The sequence below is a fragment of the Cyanistes caeruleus genome, chromosome 1 (assembly GCF_971803275.1).
Source record: "Cyanistes caeruleus chromosome 1, bCyaCae1.hap1.1, whole genome shotgun sequence".
Classification (NCBI taxonomy): domain Eukaryota; kingdom Metazoa; phylum Chordata; class Aves; order Passeriformes; family Paridae; genus Cyanistes; species Cyanistes caeruleus.
The window spans coordinates 108119466-108144305 of record NC_141701.1 but is presented as its reverse complement, the minus strand read 5'-3'; the positions used below and the strand labels follow the sequence as shown (position 1 = coordinate 108144305).

The 24840-nt window shown below is 38.6% G+C and overlaps 1 protein-coding gene across 9 annotated transcripts in view; it reads right to left on the bottom strand.

Moving 5' to 3' along the window:
• The window catches only part of TRAK1 (trafficking kinesin protein 1), a 122395-nt gene that overhangs the window by 26349 nt on the left and 71206 nt on the right, over positions 1-24840 (bottom strand). For 7 of the 9 annotated variants that reach the window (XM_086848674.1, XM_023919380.2, XM_023919379.2 and 4 more), the window contains 7 exons: positions 13477-13553; positions 10135-10251; positions 4483-4583; positions 3589-3697; positions 1752-1830; positions 1239-1369; positions 499-573 (listed from right to left, as the gene is read on the bottom strand). In XM_086848674.1, coding sequence (XP_086704800.1) covers positions 499-573; positions 1239-1369; positions 1752-1830; positions 3589-3697; positions 4483-4583; positions 10135-10251; positions 13477-13527 — 663 coding nt within the window. In that variant the 5' untranslated portion in view covers positions 13528-13553. Of the gene's footprint in view, positions 1-498; positions 574-1238; positions 1370-1751; positions 1831-3588; positions 3698-4482; positions 4584-10134; positions 10252-13476; positions 13554-21702; positions 22014-24840 lie in introns of those variants that run through there. The other 2 variants (XM_086848693.1, XM_023919381.2) reach the window with 1 other exon arrangement.

Here is a 24840-nt window from a genome sequence, read left to right as displayed (position 1 = left end):
CCCATTGGAAAAGCTTCTCTGGCCATTCTCACCTTCATCACCAAGTAGTACAAGTGTAAGAGACATCCTAAAGGGATCAAGCTCTATTCATTCCATCATGTCCATTTTTTTTCATGCAAATGTAGCACCCATAAGACAACCAGAAATACTGGATTACCTTATGTTCATACATTGAACAAACAGAGAAAAAATGAGCTCTTCCATGTTATGTCACTAGTCAAAATAGGCTGAAATTACTAGCCTAGAGAAGTCAACCTTTAAAGGCATTCCTGTACAGCCCATAAGTCTCTGTGTTTCAAAATGTGTGTCATTTGAAGGAGCAGAGAATAGGAAAGAAAAGGGTTTGAACTCTACTAGGAATATAAATATTCCTTCATTCCATATACAAAGGTAAAAATATTTAATATTTCTGATCCAGCTCAGACTAAACCTCTTATAGCAAAGTGAACAGCCATTGCTCTGCTACTAAATTATTGTATTACTAAGTAATGTACTCACCTCTGCTGTGAGCTGTCTCTGGGCATCTTTAGCTGCTCCCAGATGCTGGACAAGTTCCTCATTTTCAACTGCACACTAAAATATGCCAAAAAATGTTAGAAATACTGTGATGTTTTGTCCTGTGATATTCATATCCTATACTACAAGTAAGTAGGAACATTCTAACTTTTCTCACCTCTCCTCTGCAGCAATATTAATCTACACATTAGCTTAAAAATGTTTAAAATGTTAACACAAGAACACACAACATTAGAATGCACCTTGCTAAATGAACCTCCAAACAGGTATGTGCCCACTGAAGTACCTGCACCGACACTCTTGTCTCACCAACACCACTCAGAGCAGAATTTTGTATCTAATATTTAAAATCATTAAAATAAATATTTTAATTAATTAATTAATTTTTAAAATAAATTTATTCTATTAAATAAATTAATAATAAAGTTAATTAAATCTTATTTATTTGTTTCATTAATTTATTAATTTAATTAATAAATTAATTAAATTGATAATTTAATTAATTAATTTACTGAATGTTGCATTTCATAAACCATATATGCATCTTATAATAAATTGATGTTTTCTAGTCAAGTACACCAGATATTAAACACCAAACAAGGTCATCCACATAAGGAAGGTGGAATATTTCCTTTAGGCTCTAGTACAGAGAGAATTTTAATCTGCCCTCCAGTTACATTAGTAGCAAATAACAACAGTAGTCTCTCAACTGGATTGCTTACAGCTTTTGCCTTTTTCTGCAGGTCGACTATCTGAGAGAGAAGATGAGTGATTTCTTCTTGCTGCCGGGCAGCATCTTCAGTTTTCTTTGCTAACTCTTCAGAGATATTGGCAATCTGGATGTTTGCATCCCCTGTAAGATAAGTAATTACAATTAACATCACAAACCCAAAATCAGAAAAGTAAGCATAAAGATGTTCTTTTGGAACATCACTTGCTTCAGCAGAATCCTACCCCAGTTCACAGTAATGTATTTTTGAAAAATGCAGCAGGACACAAAACCAGACAGGCATCAAGTGCACATGCTGCAGAACATTTTCTATGCAAAACTATTTTTGAATGAGAAAGATTTAGCTTTCAGCCAACATCTTCTGCTGTGAAATTTCAGCCAGGCATTTTCTCCTCATAGCCATTTGTGAAAGGAAAATAAGTACCACAGAAAAACATGACTGACTGATCTGTTTTGTTTTTTTTACTGAACTATCTCAAAAAACTATAAAGAAGTAGGGACATACTTAGCTCTTTTACACAGTCATTGACAAGTTGTTGTTCTTTCTCTTCATAAGTAATTGTTTCAGTCTTCAGCTGACAGGCCTGTTCAAGAAATCCACATCAAATATGCTACATTAGCACATTTGGTTTTTACCATCCTGTTGATGCACTTCCATCTGCTTCAGAGAGACAAGCTATTCTAATCACTCCTTCAGGAAGACAGTGAGAAACTACAGTTTTTGCCTGCCCTCCCACATGTTCTGAAAAAGAGGCCAGGTGAACATTCAGCAGAGATGTTACTGTATGGAGAAACTTGCATCACTAGCACCATATCCCCACTAGATGTCACTTGTGTATTTTGCACTAAAAATAAAAAGAAAAAGAAAGGCTTGGACATACAAAATGCTGTCATGCAGAACTTGATCTGCTCACCTAAGCAAAGCTAGGTATCATCAAAAACTACATAAATGCTTGGTTTAAATAACTGAGTTGAAAATTCAAGTATTTAAAAAACATGCTATTTGATCCTATTTGAAAAGTTCTGGCACTATAAATATATCCCACAAAAAACCTTAGTGCTACCTCTTTCCCTGCTTTGTCTTTTCCACTCTGACTCTGGGAGTGCCAAGAGCAGCATGGCTGGGGCCAGCTGGTGCTGTCTGGCACCACCTCGGTGGGTCTGTAATCTATTCCCAAAGCTAGGGATATGCACAGACACCCAATGACTGCATCTGTAGAGAACCACACAGCTCACAGGTTTCACATTTGGCTTCATCCTGTGCTTTGCTGGCACAGACTAAATCTCCCTAGATGGGAAGGCAGTGCTGCATGGGGTTTCCTACCAGCTCCTCATGCAGTGGCTCTCTCAGTTCAAACGTTCATTACTCTCAGACCACCTATTGCTCATCTTCCTTGTGCAACTTCTCAGTTAAGAGCACAGCAGTCTCCATTACCTGGTGTCTTGTGCAGAGGTATGGCACTACCTATTTACTATGGGCCCTGCATTTGCAGCGGAAAACGGAAGCAACATTCTGTTTTCATATATTCACTCTTAGACCGAAAGTATCTCTTCTGATATACTCTGCTGCATGTTTGCAAAGTGGTAATATGCTCCCAATGTTTAAAAGTTGGGTTGAAAATTAAAATTTTTCACTTTGTATTCTATTATTAAATATTAAAAAACTGTGTAATCTGTGAAACAAACAGAAATAAAGAGCAGTACATTCTATTTAAAATGTTAACTGCCTGACTTGAAAAACAAAATGAAGAAATGTAATGCAAATTTAGGCTAACAATTATTATTTTGACAAACACTGAATTGGTATCAGAGCCATGCCAGCCTAAGAACTTGAGATCTGCAGCTCAAGTCACACCTATCTGCCAGGTCAGCCCTTTAAAACCTGTTTCAAAGTGCAATCCTGGACTCCAAATTCTGCCCATTCTGCTGCACACTCACTGCTTTGCACATAGCTTAATTTGGGAAGAATTTCTTCACAGAAAGGGTGACCAGACATTGGAATGGGCTGGAATGACCATCCCAGGAGGTGTTCAAGAAAGGACTGGACATCATACTCAGGACTCCGGTCTAGTTGTAAGGTATTGATTGGCCAAAGGTTGGCCTCGATGGCTTTAGAGGTCTTTTCCAACCTAAACAATTCTGTGATTCTATGTAGCTTCCACATTTCAGCCATTCCTTCATTTAAAAAGATAAAATATGGTGATTAAACAACTATAGAGAGATCGGCAATAGGTGTAATATTCTAACTTAGACCCTCAGCTTTTAATACAAGCTTCTCAATACCTGTGTTCTGGCATTTAGATGAACAACTATATTAAGTAAAATAAAGGGAGCAATTTCACCTCAGATCTAAGCACAACATTTTCCTCTTCAAGGTCCTTGAGTTTCTTTTGAAGGGAGTCCAAATGAAAGTAGTTCTGGACAGAGGAAGAAGATTCATTCCTCTTCAGCCTTGTAGGAAAAAGCAACAATATAAAATAATTTTTACATGTATTATGGCCAATCTCGCAGAAGCATAGACTGAACACTGGTCTCAAAAGCAAACAGAGACACATGAAATACAGCTTATTCATGCCAATACTTTTGGGCAGCAATAAATTTGCAGTGAATTTCAAAAGAGAACATTTAAAAATTTTATTTATTTTTCCACATATTACCTATGAAAAAGTTATTCAGCCAAGGCTATGAGAAAAGAAAGCACATTACTAGAGGGAGCAATCCAATAGCTCCTGATTAATGCTGCACATGCTTCATCAGAATGCAGCAATAACTCTGCAAGGTCAGAGAGCCCCTGAGAGCCTGGAATGCTGTTCAGCCAGCTAGCTGCCTGGAACCCAGGCTATAAGCCATGCTTTATTTCTTTCCCTCGGCTTGGATTTTTTCCATATTGGCTTTAGAGGTCCTTCAAGCACAAGTGCAGTACATCCTAGCACATGCAGATGTATGTGAAGTACTGGGCTGCTGTCAGTGTGACCCATGGCTGCCCCACCACAACAGTGACTCAGTTCCTCTGAAAGTTGCAGTATCGTGTCAGCAGCTTCCGTATGTACTCTCCTATCTCATGTAGGCACCTGGATAGCCAGCTGGCTCAGTGCAAATCCTTACAGCTGGAGCCTTGCACCAAGTTCTGAGTCCCATTTATAGTTCCAGCCAATACAGGGGCAATTTTACCACTTTTCAAAGTTATTAAATCATCCAAGAGATGACAGTTCAACATTGCAGATCGACTGACTTACGGGGTGGAACAGACAGACTCCGGTTCACTTTCCTCAGCAGCACTGGTATAGAACTGGAGCAGTTCATCTTTCATGGACAGCTCATGTCGCAACTGAGAAACCTGCACAAAGAAAGAGCTCACAGATCAGTAAGCTGATTTTCCAGACACATTTTAAAGCAAACCCACCACAAATTAGCTCATTATTCACCCTCCAGGCATCATCTTGAACTAAATCAAGAGTCCAAGATGGAAACAGACCAGAACCATTTCTTTTACTTCTTAGAAAGAAGGGAAAGTGTATCTTTTAAAGTAGCCACTAATTTATTTTTCTTCCTGACTCACTCTGGCATTAGTCTAGATTCACATGCACGGTAATGGATATATTGCAGTGATACAGCACGAAATTAATGTGGCACCATCAAGTCAAACATTGCTTTTATCCATTTTGTGTGATGACTGTTGCCTCCTGGCTTGGATTCCGACTCACAGGCCTCAGATGCAGACATTTCTTCTTCTCCAAGAGACTTGACATTAAATTACTGAAATGCTTGTGTAGTAAGGTTACAATTGCGATTCAAGTGCCTGTTGAGCTGCAGAACACCACCACACAGTGGGAGGCTGCTGTTCTGAGGCTGTTCCAACAGTGGAGGCTGCAGTCAGTTTCTGGGTTTTTTTTAGTCTGGCAAAGTAGTGGGATTCCCATACTTAGATCAAAAATTAACAAAATATCAAAAGTAGGTGATTAAGGTCCCCTGTAATTGTGAGCTCCACAAACGTAATCATTGTTACTTTATATTGCTGTTCTCCAAAAAAAAGGTTAAAAGCCCAATTAGACAGCAGGATGTACACAACTTCACAGCTGTGATTAAAGATGCCAGCAGCAGGAGATTACTTTTATTTGCCTTGCACAACTATAGACAGCATTACTAATCAGACATATCCATTCCCTACCATTTGCACTGCAAGACTTGGTTCACAGTTTGCACTTTCCCACATAAAAAATGCACAGTACCTTTCTTTTTATTAAACTTCTGCTTTTCATATTGTAAGCATACTTTTCTTTGTTATTATTATTAGAAAAAAAAAACAGAGAATATCAATGACATAGATTTGAACTCCATTTTCATTGAACAAAAGAGCAGACATAATCCAAAAAAGCACTTGAATTGTTCGGAATTTGAAGCAAACAAGGTCATTTACTTAAGACAGTTCTGCATAATGAGAAGTGCTAAGGCACCAAGTCCTCCTGAGACATGGGTTCTAAACAGCAAGGGGAAAAAAAGCCATCCCCATCCAACCACATTTTAGAAAACTATTAAATGAAATCTGTGCATTGATTTTTGGAGGCTTACTTTCTCCTTTTCAGGAAGAGCGAAAATGCTGAACCAAAAGTAACAATTTACTTCCCTTCAGCACATTATAACTCAGCCTCTTTAAGAAGCAAGAATTCAGATACTGTCTGTGGGTGGACACTAGATCATCTTCAGCTCTTGCTACTGTTTTTTTTCTATGAATTAAAAAGACTGAGGATACTATTTTTACTGCCATTTCCGAGCATTTCAATCCTCCAAAAGAGGATGAACAGTCAGAAAGGTTGATCTTTTAATGGAATAGGACCTGAAACAATAAGCACAAACTGAAACATGGGTGGTCCCTCCTAAACATCGGGGGCAACATTTAAATTGTGAGGGTGACTGAGCACTGGCACAGCTTGCCCAGAGAGCCTGCGGGGTTCTCCATCCTTGGATGTAGTCAAACACCGTCTGGACATGGTCCTCAGCAATGGACTGTAGGGGGCCCTGCTTGATAGGAGCGTTTGGACAAGAGGACCTCCAGAGCTCATTCCTCATCTCAATCAAGCTGTGAAACGATGAAACACTCACTGCAGTAACTTCCAGCAACACCTGCCTTTGATGCAACATTTTGTGGTCTGTTAACTTTGGTGAGCAGCTAGGCACCCACCACCTGAGCACACAGTCTGCCCCACAATCCCCATAGGATGAAGGAGAGACTCGGAAGCTCAAGAGCAAGAAAAGCTTCTTCCTGAGACAGTTTAATGAGTGAAGAAAAGCTTCCCATGCAAGCCAAGCAAAATAAGGAATTTATTCACTGTTTTCTATGTGTATTCAGCCACTTACTAGAAAGTGGAACCTTGGCACATAGAATTGTCACTTGTGAAGACAAACACCGTAACAACAAATGTCCCAGATTCTTCCTCCTTTCCCTGACCTTGTATTGTTGAACATAACATATGGTGTAGAACATCCCTTTGGTCAGTTTGGGTCAGCTACCAGAGCTGTGCACCTTGCCAGCATCTTGTGCAGATGGTGGACAGAGTGAAGAGAGGAAGAAAAAAAAAAAAAACAAAACAGGCTGAGGAGGCTGGGAGGGGCATGAGGGAAAAAGAAAAGAGCCTGGTGGATGCTGTGCAAGCACTGCTTGGCAATAGCAAAAACATTGTTATCAACACTGATTTAGTCCTAAACCCAAAGCACAGCACCAGGTAGGCTGGTGAAGAATATTATCAGCATCCCAGACAGACCGAGTACACATTTGCACACTGCAAAACACTGGACTTGTTTTATGACCAGAAACAGCCTGTTCTATATTCTCACAAGCCACTGCAACATGTGCCCTTCGGAGCAAACACTGCCACGTTAGTGTTGCACTACCTTGGTACTGTTATTGAACAATAGAGACTGAGCCTTGCTGAGCATGGGACAAGGCCCACAACACCCCACAAACCAAGCACGGTGGTAACTCATTTCCTCAGGCTTTTAATTGCCTCTGCTGGGCTGACAGCTTTACTCAGCTTCAGAACTAACTCATGAAATAGCTGCACCTATCTTAAAACTATATAAGTAGAAGATAAAAGTATCCTCATATAGAGAACAACAGTTCAAAGATTTGGGACCTAATTCAAAGGATCACTCTTTACTGAATCATGAACAACTGTCTCAAGAGTAGAGCTCATTTGTTTTCCTGACAGTAACTAAGTGCTTAACAGGTTAGAATTACTCAAAAGGAAGACACCCTGTTACACTGTATATAAAGAGCACACACACAAGTACCAAGTCAAAGAGCATTTCTGTATTTCCAATATTACTTTCTACTCTTAATAGACCAAAAGCAATGTTCCTTTTCTTAAACCACCATTCCAGATTATAATTCAACTTTTTCCTTTCCTCTCACTTTACACAGAACAAAATCAAACCTGGACTTTGAAACCTGCTATCATCAAAACACAAACTCTGACAGGTGACCTGGAACTCAAATAACAGGTCTAGAAGGCTGTATTACCCAGAAGTTAACACAGGTTTGAGATGGTGTTATTTGAGGACTGACACTGCATTTTAAGTGCTGCCATTTTAGCTTCAGTATCATAGGACAAAATACATAGAGGAAAAAGAAGCATAAACTGGGAAATTTAGAAAGATTAGAAGCTAAAACTTAGCTACTCCATTCCAAATACAATTAAAATCGTGCAGATTTATGGTTTACATTTCTTTGATACTGAGCTCTAGTGCCAAAGGAGACAATATCAAAGTGTAGGCAGCACCATCCCAGAGAAAAGGAACATGGAGCTGCAGCATTTGTACTGAACAGCAGATAGACACACTATACCTGGGAACTACACTCTGCTGCTGAAAAGGCAGACATCCATCTCTGTATGCAAAATACTTTAAAATTAAGAACATTTCCTCAGTATAATGTTTATGCTTCTAGAATATAATAGTGAAACAGTAAGCTGAGATTAAAGTGTCTGTGCACACACTAAAGTGCTTGCTTCAGTCCACTCAGTCTTGTGTTCTTTAGTACAGCAAAAATCTCAGTTATATCAGTTTTTACTGAACATGATTACAGCCCCTTCTTAAACTTAGCAGCGCCTAACAACACAAACTCAAAAGGCAAACCCATGCACAAAGTGATGCACTTTGCACAGGTCTTTATAACTTTGATATGTACCTATTGACATGGCATGTTACCAGCACACAGGAAAAAACTCAGTCTTCTCAATGGAGTGGACAGAAGGTTTTGTCACGACAAAGGTCAAAGAGATATAAAGCTAAATTATTCATGCCCTGATACATATACCAGTAAAACCTTAATTTTACACCAAAAAGCAGAAAGAATTTGTCCCTGTATTACAGAAAACACATCTCTCCAAGACAAACCATTTTTAGGCAATTTTTATAGAATTTTAGAAGTACCAAATAAATTCCTTTATCTCTTGCCCTTGACGACAGTTGTCTTGTTACTGTTCTGTTCAAAAATTCAAAATTCAATTTTAATAGAAAATCTGCAACCTACAAAAGGCAGATTTTCAATACACGAAAGTGTCATGACTAAAGTCTGATGAGCTCTGCTTCAAAAGCATCAGTTTCTGAAGGAGTCAAAATAACAGTGTGAAAGAGGGGTGTTGACAGAACATATGGCCCAACATACCAAGCCACCTGGAAAGGGGTTTATTTCTGGTGGCATTTTTCCTAATGCTGCTCCTCAGTCCCACTAAATAAAAACAGATGTGGACAGAGGCAGCTTGTCCCTGTCCTCCACCTTTCTCAATCAAATTTTCCACTCTGGATGGGTGATAGGAATGCACAGTCCTGCTCAGTCACCTTGCACATACCTAGTACATGTCATATTGACCAATATACAAATAAATTGGTCTGCCTCGTGATGAGACTTGGCAGCAAGCAACAGCACTCCTTTGGGAGAGAACAGAAATAGTTTTCCATGCCGAAAAGGGTAGGCCACATCAAAGGATATTATTTTATAGTGGGTGCTCCACCACCATTTATCACACATCATCGATCGCTCCATCCATACTTTATCCTTTATGTGAGATGTTTATAATGCAACATCTCACACCCCTGAGCAGTGTTAATTATGAACCATTTTTAAAGTTTTTACTCCACTGTGGTTCATTGTTCTTTTGCTCTCTGTCTTGCTCAAAACCACACATGGGTGAGATTCAAAAAGCAAAGTCACTGCCTCAGAATAGGAGTAACAACACTGGCTCCTAGCTCATTTATTAGGCTGGAGTTTAGTGACAGTGGTAATTAGATAAAGAGCTCTTTCAAAGCACAGGTGCTACTTGAAATGATATAAGCTTTCTGGTGTGTTTTATTGATCACACCAATGTGTGCACTCCCAGCCCTGTAAGTCAACCATATACCCTGGGATGCATCAAAAGAAGTGTGGCCAATAGGCTGAGGGAGGTGATTTTTCTCCTCAACTGTTCTCTGGTGAGCACCCAGCTCTGAAGTCCTCTGGACAAGACAGACATGGACCTGTTCAAGCAGGTCCAGAGGAGGGCCACAAAAATATTCCTTTTCCTGTAAGGGAAGGCTGAGAGTGTTGGGATTGTTCAGCATGGAAAAGGTAATACTCTGGGGAGACCTTACTGCAGCCTTTCAGTACTTAAAGGGTGTTTATAAGGAAGATGGGACAGACCTTTTAGCAGGGTCTGCTGTGATAGGATAAAGGGTAATGGTTTTAAACCAAAGAAGAACAGATTTAGGCTATATATAAGGAAGACATTTTTAGCAGTGACAGTGGTCAGACACGGAAGCAGGTTGCCCACAGCCAAATCTATGGACAAGGTGAAGTCAGAAGGAAATTCCCCCCTATCATTGCATATACAGCATTCAGACATAAAAAATCTTACCTCTTCTCTGATGTGTTCTACTTGCTCCTCCAGGAAATCATTTCTTTCTGTCAGTGATTTATTCTTCTTTAACAGTGACTGGCCAATCCGAGCAGCTAATTCTAAGTCTCGTTCTTTCTGTAAGCATTAAGAATAGAAAGGCAATTTCAATTTTTTTTTTTTTTTTTTTTTTAATCACCAAAGGATCAGAGGGAGGGTAAAATAGCCTTGAAAGGGATGGAGCAAACATTTCAACAATAAAACGATTTTTTTCCTTCTGTGAGGGTTTATTTGTTCAGTAGTTTTTACCGATTTTCCTTTTCCACTCCTGCATATCTTGAAACAGCAATATTCAGAAAAGACTGACCCTCCCTCAAATAATTTTTCAGTTTCCACTTGCTCCACTTACAAATAAAAGACCATAAGCTGTGCAGGAGTAGAAGCCAGTTCCACCACAATGAATGTTCAGCTCCTATTTTCGTGTATGCCATCCATTAGTGCTTTTGTCTAAAAACAGATCCTAAATCTTTCCTTTTTGCAGATGCCCCATACTACATTAAGTGGTTACTCTCATGTCATGGCCTCTTCCTCCATGACCACAGTACTGGAAATCACCTGTTTTTATAGTTCATGACAGGTACCAATAAAAACTAGAAGATTATTCTGTTGATGACATGTACATATGGATGTCTCAGCCTTGCAGAAGCTGGTACATGGGATTCTAATCTGCCTGGGAGAGGATGATGAGCTGCATAACATTTTGCACTATTCATAAAGCATTTTTATCTATCATTTTCTTATTTACCTACTAGATTTTTTTAAATAGTGGTAAAATGGTGCTATGGTTAACTCCCTAACATACCCTTAGTTCAACACTATTTGAGGAAGAATTTTCTCCCTGTCACTGAAAACACTGTTAGGAGATTGCTTACTGCCCCTGACTACCACCAGATTTTATGACTAAATACTACTTTATGTCATGCATACATTAATGACAAAGCCTACAAAACCTACAGCTACTATTCACACAGATCTGAAGCCAATGAATTTGAATGAAGAGGCTTTCATAATGGAAAAAAGTTATATAATAACCAGTAAATAAAAAGAGAGATTACTGATCAATGCTGCAAATAGCATTTTCCAAATGGTTTCTAAAGGTCAGACTTATATTTGCATTGAAAGCTAATGGCATTATCTAGCCCTAAAATCTGTTAGTAATCTTAAGTACAATCTTTCAGAACAATAGGTGCCACAAAGTAAACTAAAATATGTTTGGATATATTTTAAACCAACTTATTGTTCACTAATTTGGATCACTTCATAAATACTGTGTGGAAAAAATATATTGCTGAGATTATGACTATGCAAAGGAGGAGCTCTCTAGCAGCAATGTTTTTTAACTTCCAATTTCAAGAATGTAAGTGCATGTCCAGGCTCTTCAAATAACATCCCCAGACTTCCTACACAATTTTTAACAATTCAGCTCTAAATTTATGTTTGGGGACAGGCCTCTTACTCACACAATGATAAGGAACTGATTTATTACAGCAATGTGTAAAAAAATAATACTGAGAAACAAGACACATTTATACTATTATTAGACAAAGATGAGAAAGCAGATTCATAAAGAAATCTGCTCCAATTCTTACCACATACCCAGGCAGTGCCACTTCCTCTCCTCAATTTCAGGGCTATAGGCACATATTTCTGAAATATCTGCACACATGCTGTTTCAAAATCTTCTCTTTCCTATCTTCCCAAATGCTGCACCTTTCACTCTATCAACATTGTAATACAAGCACCTGAAGCTTGCAAACATGAAGGAAAGACAGGGGATAGCTTTTGTTTTTTCTCTCACTCATACATGTGAAAGCAAGAGGAGTTAAATTCTGCAAATGGATGCAATCTCTTATGATAACCATCATATGGAGATCAGAGAAAAGTGCTGTAAGTGCACCTATTCCTATGAACAGAGTAATTTCATCAGAAATGATGGTCAAATAAAACAAAAAGGCTCACTGAAAGTATTTGTTTTAAAAAAGTTTGACACATTATACACTCCCTTATTTTTCCATTCCAAACATCCAGACAGGAAAGTACACAAGAAGCTTTAAAACACTGGCTCAGCAAGTCCTTCAAGCATTGTTCCCGTGAGTGTAATGCCTGGATCTATAGACATTTGGCTACAGGGACTGAAAAACTCAGGGGAGAAAACAGTTTGGCAGAATGCTGCCATCATTACTAGAAGGAGCCATGAACCAAATGCAGTAAATCTCAGCCAAACAAGTCAAAGGGAATGGGACAAACAAGTTAACAGACTGTTACTACAAGGTGATGAATTATTTCAGGAGAAGTCTTTTGGGTAATACATCAGTTTTAACAGGTAATTTGTACAGAGGTGTTTGAATGGGTCTGGCTCAAAGCATAAAATGTAAGACTCTGTTGCATTGAGTGGTATCCAGAACAGGTGGGAGACATTAGCATTCATTCCCATGCTTGTTTCCTTGTGGAATTAGGGTAATAACAGATCACCCAATTGGCTGGAAAGACCCCATTTTTGACATTGCTATTGCAATAAGCAAGCAATTGAGTATAAAGGACTAAATTCCAGTCAGCCATGAACTAATACAATTGTAACAGTTTTCACCTAAAGAATTACTCATAAACATTCTTTGGAAAATCATTGCTCAAGTTTACTGCAGAAAAATAGCTAATTTTAGACAAACAGTTTATCATGATATTTATTGAACATAAGCATAGTACCATGACAGTTGCTTTTTGACATTTCTTGAGTGCTAAAGATTACAAGAACACCCATTTTCATAATAATGGTATTAAAAACTCACAAACAACAACTAAATCAACCAAACATAAGGAAAAGAAGGAAAGAAGATAAACAGAATACTAGATATTTTCTAATTTTGTGTCTATGTACTTCTCTGGAAAGAAATTAACTGCGAAAATTATTATGAAAACAAGCCTGTGAGCTTTTCTTTTATTATTTTCTGAAAAGAATATATCAATCAATAATGATACTCTTAGTTTTACATGTACTGTAAAAATGTGTCATTTTAAGATGATTCCTCCTCCTTCATTAGGGCAAACATTTGGCCAAGAACAAGTTACATGGCCTCAACTGAAAAATAACCAGAAGTAATGAATCTATTTGACCGAGATAAAGAAATGATCTCTATTTAGAAAGAATATTTACCTTACCAATGAGATAAAATGTACATACACTTAGAGGCCTTATTCCTCCACAATGGAGGACAATCTACCAGCAACGTTTAGTAGTGGTACCACATACTTTCAGTACTACTTTGTCATGCTGTATACGGGTCCTTAAACAAATGTAATACTTGCCTCTTCAAGAAGACGTGTAACAGCATCTATGTCATTGTATGTTTTAGTCATCTGGCCCACTCTTTCAGCACATAAAACTGCAAAAAAATAAAGCAAAACATTAATCAGATAGGCAGTAGTCCTTGAGGAGGATCACAAAATATTCTGAGCTGGAAGACATGCACAAGGGTCACTGAAGTTCAACTCCCATCCTTTGCAAGAAATACCTTTCTAAGTTGAGATGTGCATAAGTTTTCATCTAAAAAACTGCTTATATCAACCTTTGGATGAGCACATCAACAGCTAAAACCTCAAAACTAACAAAACAACAAACCTCAACTCCCACCCCCCACCCCCACTCTCAAAAAATCTAAGATGAATGTGACACCGGTAATGCAAATGCCCCTCTTGTAACAATTTGTCAGTGGCAGAACAAACTTAAAATGTTAAAACTTTCTTCACTGAAGAACAATATCTTGAGTTTATTAAAAAAAATAATCAAGAAAGCAGGTGTTCCTAGATACATAATTAGGATTCCATCATGTCACCTGCTCAATGTATGATATGCATTACTTCATGAATAAGCAACTCCAACACTGTTAGAGGCACCATTCATTAGAAAGAGACTATGTCATATTAAGTTGATAAGAACAGGGTTTTACAGCACAAGACAGCAAAATATGTATGCAAAATAAGAAATGGTTTTTGTAATACCCAGCCACACCACAGTGACCACAGTACCACCCATTAAAAATATTTACTCAGACTAGTTGAGATTGTTAATCACTAAGGTGGATCCAGGAGCTTTGTCAGACTGAAGAAATTATGCAGAAGTTCAGTCTACCACCATAGGTGATCCCTTAAGAAGCTACACTGACTTATCTAGAAGTCAACAAGTTTTTTGAAAAATTCACCAACAATCACAGGAAACAACAGCACTTTCTGCTCTACCCTTCTATTCTAATTTTTCAACTACACTTTTCCCTCAAACCCTTTAATTCTGGCAAAAAAAAAAAGGACTGTTACTGAAATTCAGTGGATCACAGAGAATATGAGCTATCAGGCTGCTGTAGCCTGAACTGTTCTTCAGGGGATTTACCCTTGGCAATGTCACTTAAGGCTCTGTCTGGCAGATAAGCTAATGTTGTTCTAGTGCACACCAAGGCGGGGGAAGAGACAGATCAGGCCTAATAGGATTTATATAGCAAGGAGAAAAAAAAAGCAGAACTGTACAGTAATATTAGCAGGAGACAGTCTGTCACACTAAGGAAACAACATTACCTAATTCATAAATATACATACTGCATATATATAAATATACAGCTGATCACAACTAAGGCACATTGATAATGCAACAGTACTTAGATATCTGTTGAAATGTTGGAGGATATTTTTCCCTACCTAAACATCAGAAAATTGCTGAAATTACGGCAAGAAATTAAATGTCTTCTTTTATTTTCCCATTTCTCCAATTCTATTTTTGCAGATCACATCCTAAAAACATTTATAATATTTATTGACATGAGTAGTGTCAGTGAACTCCAAAGAATGCTATACAAAAGTATTCAAAATATGATTGCACTTATCCAAATAATAAGTCTGAAAGTGGTAATAGTAAAAAGTTTATGCTTCAAAGTAACAACCTGACAAACATGGCACTTCAATAGAAAGAATAACTCTACCACTGCAGAAGTAAAAATACAGTACATCTGTAAACTACAAACTATATTTTCCAAAAGCAGACTAATAAGGATTCCAAAGAAAAAGATACAGTAACTTACAGAGAGCATTGGCTATAATTAAAAAAGGGGGTTAACAGAAGTTTTATAGAAAACTTCACATAAAGACAGAAGGTGTAATGCTCAGAAGACTATTCATACACACACAAACTGACATCATCATAAACTCAAATTTCTTTTAAATATAGTCAGTTCATAACTCATGCCATAAAACTTCTATCAGAAACCCTGACGCCAGCAGGTTTCCAATACAACTGCACACTAAATAGTTCCCTTGGTTACAACATTCCATCACTACTATAAAATAATCTTTGACATTGTCATTAGCAAGCTCATTTCAACTCTGTACCTAGCACTAATAATCACCAATGAGCAGGACTATGGCAACCTCACATCTTAATTCAGGTAAATGTATAACCTTCCTAACAGCCAGCCTGATAAAAGGATGGTGTTCCCACAGACAAAATTAAGTCACTCAGCTGGGAGAGTGATAAAGGTTGATTTGTGTGGATACTCCCTTGGTTATTCCTTCAGAACTTGCCATTTAAACTTTAACCTGGAGAGGCAATACCACAGCATCATAACAACAGACATTATCAGCAACAAAGTAGAATCTGGTCACCAATAGCTTTTACATCTAGAAATTTCCATCCAAGTTCTGTTGGTGATTGTCAAAACAGAGATCTTTGTACACTACTCTGCAAGTGTAAAAGGGTTTCAAAGCAGATGTGTCCTTTTATGTATCCTCTTCATACAACTAGAAATAAATTCCAGTAGGCTGCATATAATAAAATCTGTCAGTCAACTACTGTCCACTCTACTACTACATACAATACTGTGGAAACACGGAGCTACTAACTAAAAGGAAGGATTTCCTTCTGCAAGGAGGGAAAACTTGTAAACAGATGCTGCTTTCAATTACTCAGAAATCAAGGCTTGCAGGGAAGAGAAGGTGAAAAGTAAGGGGAGAGTAGAATTCAGAAACATAATTTTAAAAAAATCCTAAAAACTGTCTAAATATCTAGTTATTCAGCCTACACAGACTACAAGATAACATTTGGCCAATTCCTAGTACAGAAGTTTTTATTTCTTTAGTGATCAAAAAATCTATCCTTGAAAAAGATACACTATTTTGAAAAACCATTTAGAGGTGTGATCAGTGAAGTATTCAGCAGCAAAATACCCCTCACACACAACATATGTAATGGATCCTGCATAGTAGGTTTCTAGCCTGCTGGAGGTTTCTGATGAGAGCCTGGTAACACTGCTGTAAAGATAAAACAAGAGCAAATGAAGGACAGTGCCTTGTAATGTAAAACCTACAGTGCCAAATTACTGACCTCTTTTTGTTCACTCACACATCAGCAGTTTTATGCTTGAGGGTGATAGGGAGCACTGTGTCTAAGTGCGTGGATGCATGCAAACAGCCAAATCAAATATACTTTGCACTTCTCGGCTTATGGAGAAGGCTGATAGACAATACAGAAAGAAAAAAAAAAATTTAAAAACTCACAAATTTTGGTAAGTGCTTTGAAGCTAATGTCACAGATCCAAAACAGGAAACAAAGAACAGAGAAAGCTTCCATCACATTATTTTCATGACAGCACTAAATACATGGTACTGGAGACACAAATTGCAGTTCAAAGTATTTGGTTGTTTGTTTTTTTTTAAAGCCAAACATGCAAATGGACAAACGCTACACAAATCAAGCATTTCCTAGTACCTAGCACCATCTCTTTATGTTATCCTAAAGCCTGCAAATTTACTAGTAACCACATTCCTGTGTTTCCCAAAGTAAGTACAGCTGAAAGGATGTACCCTGCATTTATTTCTTGCCATCTAGTTAATGGAACACTGATTCCCAAGCTGAAGATGTGCCAGGACATGGAGGAACACAGGCAATTTTCTGGATTGCTCCCTGAAAGTCACCTATTCAACAAGTATGCTACTTAGAGTAAAGGATGCTTTCAGGAACAGCAGACAGCCATGGAAGTGAAGGGGATCAAAAATACCACTATTGGAAGCTTCTTCAATGAGCCACCACCTACCTAACAAAGGATTCAAGTAGAAGGAAGAAAAATAACATATCACTAGTGCCAGCAGTCATGAGGATTTTTCCTACTACCAAAATTTACTTCATCAGAAATTCCATTAGAGGAAATGAATACTGATACTCATGGAATACAGATCTCTTGCCATTTAAACACTTGTGCTTCTTACTGGCAAGGTGGTGGGAGGGGACAGTGTGTTTTGTCAAAGCAGCTCCCTACCCAAAGCCTTTAACTATGGCAAGGTCTGCTATATTCTTGCTCAGTCATGACAAGCCCTGCCTCACAAACAGCTTCTGTCCTGCTGCCCTCTGCTCACAGCTCTGTCCAAACACCAAAGATACAATGGCAAGGGCATTGCATCCTGAAGGCTGCTCATGGAGCCACACAGAACACACACGGCAAACCTGACTGAGCAGCCGTGCTCCCTGCTGCCACTTGGCAAATGTTAGCCATCCAAAGACCCTGGCAGATTCAGACTCCTCGGCTCTTGATGGATTCATCCCTCAAAGGCTATTTTTACACACCAAGGATAAAGCACCCACTAAAAATTACAGCTTCAGTTCCAGAGCCACTGATAGTTATGCTCTGGCACAGGTGAACACTACATTAGCTTGAGCCAAGCACATGTGGAATTCTGAAACTGTGCCACATTAGGTACATCATCTTCCAAATAAACTTGGGAAAATTATACCTCAAATGTTCTGTCAGCTGTTACTGATTTTCCACAGTTAAGGATAAACATGGTAGCTTCTCCTCCAACGCAGACGTGTTTTTGGCAGCCCTGGCTAAACTGGGGCAGAGGCTTCAGGTCTGCTGCTGCTGCCTGCCACATTTGAGACAACCCTAAGAGTATACATCCACATCCATCTAAAGAGCTTAAAAATTTTAACACACTCGTGTCACCAGAGCTTGAAGAATGTGCTTCTGAGTCACAACTTGCTAGAAATCCAAATCCTAACAAAAGAGCCCAGCAGTTCCCCCAGCCTCCCCCAGCATGCAGGGAGCAGGCCGGTCACTCCAGAAGGCAGACAGGGAGGTCAGCGGTGGCATGACCCTGGTTAGAGGGATAAGGAGTGGTCACAGCACGCCAACTGCTTCACAACTGTCAGGTCACACTGTGACCTGGGTGAGCTCTGTGCAGGAGTCTGGAAGAACATAATGGTGTGAAAGATACATAGTCAGGAAGTTCAACAGACAATCCAATAGATTTGGTTTTTGTCTTCTTCAAATCCTACAGCATGGCTTACTGTAATTTCAGTGGCACAGTTTGCAAAATAATCTTTTAATATTAAGCTGCAGGTACTGATTCTTCTGGAAGAAGATAGTTTATCTTGCTGTTTAAGGCTGTGGTTCAAGGAGTGTTTGTTTACTGTCATTTCTCTCATAGGGTATTCAAATAGCTTAGTAAACCCAATATTAAAGCCTCACATACAAGCCTTTGTTATTACTTAAACTCAGGTTCGCAAAAAATCCCCAGAAACCAACAAACCACTGCTTTTACTTCTTTTCTAAAGCCTCTGCCTGAAACCTCAGGCAGGGAGTAATTTCAAAGTACTTCCTCTAAGTAGGACATGAACTGCATCAAATTTTCTAGTGATGAATGAAAAATCAAGTTAAAAGAAATTTCAAAAAGAGCATCAGACACTTGTTCCTTCTATTAGCATAAATAGATCAAATGTGGTAACTTGGAAAATACAGACACAAAGTGAAATTAAGAAAATAAGAAAAAGTCTCTGGACAGAACACCTTAGTTCTCTTAACTGCCTTAATGCATACATCATTTACAGATACACCTCAGGATAGCTCTTCTCTTCAAAGTTAAATTTTTTGCAGGATTTTTTACTACTAGCAACTGAGTTACTGTCTTGACATTCTCTTCCATTCATTTCTCATCAAAAAATGTTTAGACTGGAGTCAATGTAACTAATATATGGATGAAAAATTTAAACCAGAATCTGGACTGTACATCTTTAAAAATCCTAAAATGAAAATGCAAGCCTGTAAGCCACACATTGTCAGGTGTTTCCTTTCTTAAATATGTGATCTTTTCCTATTCCAACTCTTTGGGAGGGAATGGTTGTGCCAAAGCTTTCAAGAATGACTCCTCCCCATCTTTTTTGCCCTAGCATTCACAGAGTTCAGAGCCCTGAATGGCCTCCATCCTACTGTATTTTACATTTTCTGAAAGGCAGACCCCTGATGTAAGATTTTAATAGTGATCCGATTACTTATTTTTTTCTTTTTAATTGAACTTGAGACAGATTCTTTGCCTGCATTTACTAAGTACTTTAGATAGCTAGGACTTTTAAACTACTACATTAGTAAATGGAAATGGCTGCCATCATAGGTCCTAGGTGTCTTTTCCTATCCCAGCTGCAAAAGCAAGAATCAAAACATAGCTCCCTTTCAGAAACAGCTGACCCAACAAATCACTAATCAAAGGAAGCTGATGGGTTGTCCTTTCACAGCTCACGTTCCTTTATGAAGAAAATCTGAGTAGACACTATCAACAGATATCCCTGAGCAAAGTTTCACGGCAGTGAACCCCAAGGCCAGCTTATCAAATGAAAAGTAAACATATTGCTGTCAACTTTTAAAGGACTGTTCTGCCCAGATCCTTATGAAGGTGCTTTCCACTCTCCTCGAGAGAGCTGACTGTAATGCTGCCAGGCATAACTTTAGTTCTGTGACAGGCTCCAGAAAAAGGACTGAGAGGAGTTACAGCATCTAAACGTCAGGACAGAGAAAAACCTCACTACATCAAAATGACTATGCAAATAACAGTCAAGTACACATCCTGCACATGGAATAGGTCAAACAGTTAAGGAGTCTTAATCATACAATTTTGATTTTCTTCTTTTCAGTAATTATAAATGGTTGAAGTGAAGCATATCCTCTGATTTCCCATTTCTGGTACCAGATTTACAGCCAGATATAGCTAAGACATTTCTTTGTTCAGGATGAAAAGGCTGCATGCTGGTGTTTCCATCTGCTTTACTTACAGAATGGACTGACTCACCCAATCTCCTAGAGAAATACTACCCTTTGCAAGCACTCCCACGTGCAAAGATACATAGAAATACCATATATAGGTTTTGTGTATCTGTATCTCTGCTACACTGAGTGTGTAGGTGACATGAACGCATAAGTGGAGAAGAAAAGGCATCTTTAGAAGACATTTCAAACACATACTGAGCTTTTGAGGGGAAGACTCTGTAGAAAGACAGGGCTAAATTTATCCCAGATAGAATTCAACTTTTTCTTTTCCCCCTCTCAAAATCAACAAGAACATCTTCAGACTGTTAGATCTGGATGAAAGGTAAAGTCAGCAGAAAGAATAAGAACAGCATGATGCATGCTTCAGCAATAATTCAATTGCTAAAAAAATAGGAATAAAATATAAAAACATGTCAGCTGGCCTCTCTTGATAAGCCTCCTTTCCATTCCCATCTCCAGTTTTAAATTTTCTTTTTACCAGTATTTTCTTCAGTACCTTTCTTTTTTGCAAAGACACACAAATCTGAAAACCAGGTTAGATATTTGATGGTGAGGGATTTTTTACAGGATAATTCTATGCAATGGCATTCAAAGAGCATGGTTCACTCACCAGGAACTCTGGACACAGGAGCTGTTAGCCATGAGGTGAACAAGGATGTAAATGCATAGCACATTGCATTTTCTGTGCTAACAATCCTTCAAAGCATCCTTACAACATTAGCTTTACAATAGCTTATTTGGAAGTAACAATTCTCTACCATAAAACTACTGCTTCAGAGCAAAATTTACAGCACCTGAAATAACAGGAATGGGGCATCCAGCTTTTGCTACCTGAAACCCTAAAAAGGGTTACCAAATTGGCTCAAAGCAGCCCTAGAATGGGTTCCCTCTCTATACAGCAGGTGCACAGGAGGATTTTCAATGCACATACATTCTCACTTCCCTCTGAACAGGCCAGTTGCCCATTATTTCCAGAAATTACGAAAGTACATTTTGGGGTTGGTTTTTATATTGCAAATTTAAATCACAAGACCCCACACTTGGATTATTTCTGTCTATGCGCTTTCAAATTCATGGATAAGCACAAAATTGCTGCTCTGTTCTAGAAGCACCTGCTGGGAACGACAACCTAAAATATACAGTTTCATAAGACACACACATTGTGCACATATAAAAAATGCACTGCAATTCCAGAGAGAGAACATTTCCCAATTTCTGTTTCATTAAAATAAAATAGGTATTGCACAGCCTCTATCTGTTGATCATGCCTTTCTTCTTTAAAGAAGTATACATAAATTAAGATTTATCTTTAGATATTAGATGAATACATCATCCAAAATACTGGCTACACATGTAAAAGACAAAATTTTGTCTATTTAATCACAAATATCACTCAAATCACTTGTATGTTGCCACATGCTATCACCATGAAAGATTAAAAATAAAAGGTGAAAAGTACCTTCTTCCAAGATATCAAGGCTCTGCCTGTTAGAAGTGCGTTTCCTCTCATTTTCCTTTTCATAGTCATATTCATAGCTTTCCTCTTCGTTTACTGACATTGCTGCAGTTATCCCAGATAGACACGAAACGATGCCTTAGTTTCACAGGCGATAGGAAGTCATTCCCTCGGAGGCTGTATCTTTGGGGAGAGCAGAGCAAGGTCTCCACAAAGCAGGATACCATCTTTCCTCACTTACATGCTCAGCCGGGGAACTCCGGAGAGACTGAGCACTTGTCCTTAGTGCAATAGCTTTGACTTGTACAGATGGGCTGGAGGAGGGAAGAGACCATCTGTCTAATAATTACTAGAAGGTTTATGTTGCTCCTCAGACCCACTCTGACAGTAACCAGTTTTTGCTCAAAAGCCCCACTAATATATTTCACACAAAGTCAGCGGACTGAAAGACCTTCTCTGACACTCCTCACATCAACAAGGCTCCCTCTCTTCTACCCCTGCTCTTATGAGTGAAGTGGTAGCTCCCCGCAGGTGTCTCAACACGGAAGTCTGACCCAGCCTCTGACTGTCACACCTGGGGAAGGGTGTGCACCAGCACAGAGTCATAAATCACCTCTCCCATTGCCCAATGCAGCAAGACCACACTGGAGCTGTGAACAGCCTGAGCTTGTCAGTCCCACCTAGCAGAGATATCTTGATACCCAGGGCTATTGTGCAGTACAGTCTGACTGCAGGATGCACCACACGCTAGAAGCATTAAGTGAAGAATTAGGCTGAGGAAAGGAGCTTTTTTATTGCTTCTACAAAGGAGAGATTACACTGGTACAAAGAGCTTAAATGACATATCCCATTATCTGTCAAATACCGTGTTTTCCATAGCCAATTTTCTCTTCAGTCTACTGTGGGAAAAGAAATATCTCACAAGTCCACATGTGACACCCAAGTGAATTTACAAGGGTGCATGCATCTCTGTTCAACAAGAAACTAATCTCCTGTGCTCTAACCTCTTGGTTTCCAAGAGGCTCTACTTGCTAATCTTGATAATGCACATAGGGCAAGCTAACTTTCTTATTTAACTTTTTGTAGCCATAGATATTTAATGTTTGCTAAGTTGCCTCCCTTACTTGCCATGGCAAGTAAGCAAGCAGGTGCCCTTTGCTGCTAAAGCATTTCTGTCCACATCATGGGGCAAAGCATTTGCAGGCAAATTGGGGGCACTGCAAGGCAAAGGCACCTCATCCTCCTCTGAGGGGACAGAACTGCTAGGAACAGACAGACAAACATTACAGTCCAGCAGAACTTAACAGTTTGGGTCATGTATGAACAATTTCACTATCACCATTTCTCTAGTGGTAAAGAAAAAGAGGGTAGGATGAAATGGGAAGGAAGCAACTACTTTTACACAATAATGATGAATGATTCTGTTCTATGTCTTAAACTCTTGATATTTATATGCAAACAATGCAACAATGTGTATATAAATAACAGCCAAAGGATATGACACATATGTAAGTGGTTGCTGAGGGAAGAAACACTAATTTCTGAATTAAGAAAGATTTTGCCACTCAAAGCAACTTGATCTTTGACTGCCAAAATTTAGTGTAATATTCAGCAGCAGCAATAACCTCAAAAACCTGGGGAAAAAAATAGGATTGTCTCCTTCTCCCCCATATCATAACTTTAAAATATGTAATTTTATTAATAATGAGGATTACTTCTAGTTTCTGAAGCTCAGAGCTTTTGTGTCTTCAGTTCTTCCCTGTAATAGTGAATCAAGTCTTTAAAAAATACTTGCAATCCAACAGTAAAGGTCATAAATACCTACTTGCCATTCAGTGACCATTTATCACATTTCAGTAGCTAGAAAATGGAAATTGACAGAGTAACCAAAACAATAAAACATATTAAAAGAATGCAAGAAGCACTTTTCAAAGCCTAGGGACAGAAAAGTCCACCCCATCAAACATGCTGTAGTTTTAATACTCCTAACAAGCAGTCAACTGCAGCTAACCACCTAATTTATGAAGGACACACTGAAAGGAGGTATGTTGCTGTCCAAAACACATGTCAATATATGGAGAGTAATTGAACATTTCCACAAGTTGGCTTCTGAACTGGGACTTATATCAACTCATGCCACACAGAAGGACTCTGACGTTCAAAAGCTAAGAGAACGTGTTGCAATTCCTATTTTGATATCAGCATATGATAAATGCCAGAGCAAATTTATAATGGGTAGAGAAGGAATGTATGCCTCACCCTCACACTATCAGCTCATTTTTCATGTATTCTGCATTACACCCCCTTAACAGTGCAGGAACATTTACTTGCTAAAGATTAGGAGCCAGGTTTCCAACAAACACCAAACAATAAGCAGCTATGGATACAAAGAAAAAAAGCTACATTGTATTCCATTCTGAAAATATACAATCTAATCTGGAAAGATACAAAAGAGATTTTTAATATTTTCTGTAAACACACACTCAGGGACTTTAAGAGTATACTAGAATGAAGATTTGTTTTTTATGGGTTACCACTGGGAAGTTTATCCCCAGTCTGAATGAGCAGCTGAAGAACTTTACCTCATGTCAGGAAGCTCGTTAAGGGGCTTGCAGTGCTCCAAGCACGCTGCCAGTACAACGGCTGCACTGAGGTACAGAGTATATTCAGCAGCTCTGCCATGAAACGGGAAACACACAAACTGGGAGTTGGCCTGAAGAAGGGTGAGGCTGGACACAATACAAACAAACCCTCATATCCTGACTCATTATTTCCAAGGAACTCCAACGCAGTCAAATCATTTTAACTTTCTCTTATCAATAAAAATATCTAACTTCTGCACAATTAACTGTTACTAACAATGCTGCTTCTAGAACAAAGAGATTCTCTGTAAACCAACAAGTCTAAAAACAGCAGATGAAATGGCAGCACTTGGATTTAAACATGCTGACAAAGAAATGTGTGTATTTTGGGGTGGGCTCTTCAGGGAGGGAGATAAACTGGTTATGGAATGTATGCTTCCTCTTAATATGCACAGTTCAAGCAAAATTAGTTTGTTCAAATTTTTACAAGTTTCATGCTTCCCACTATTTCAAAATCCCCCACAAAATATATTCTGTCATTCAACCAAAAGGACAGCAT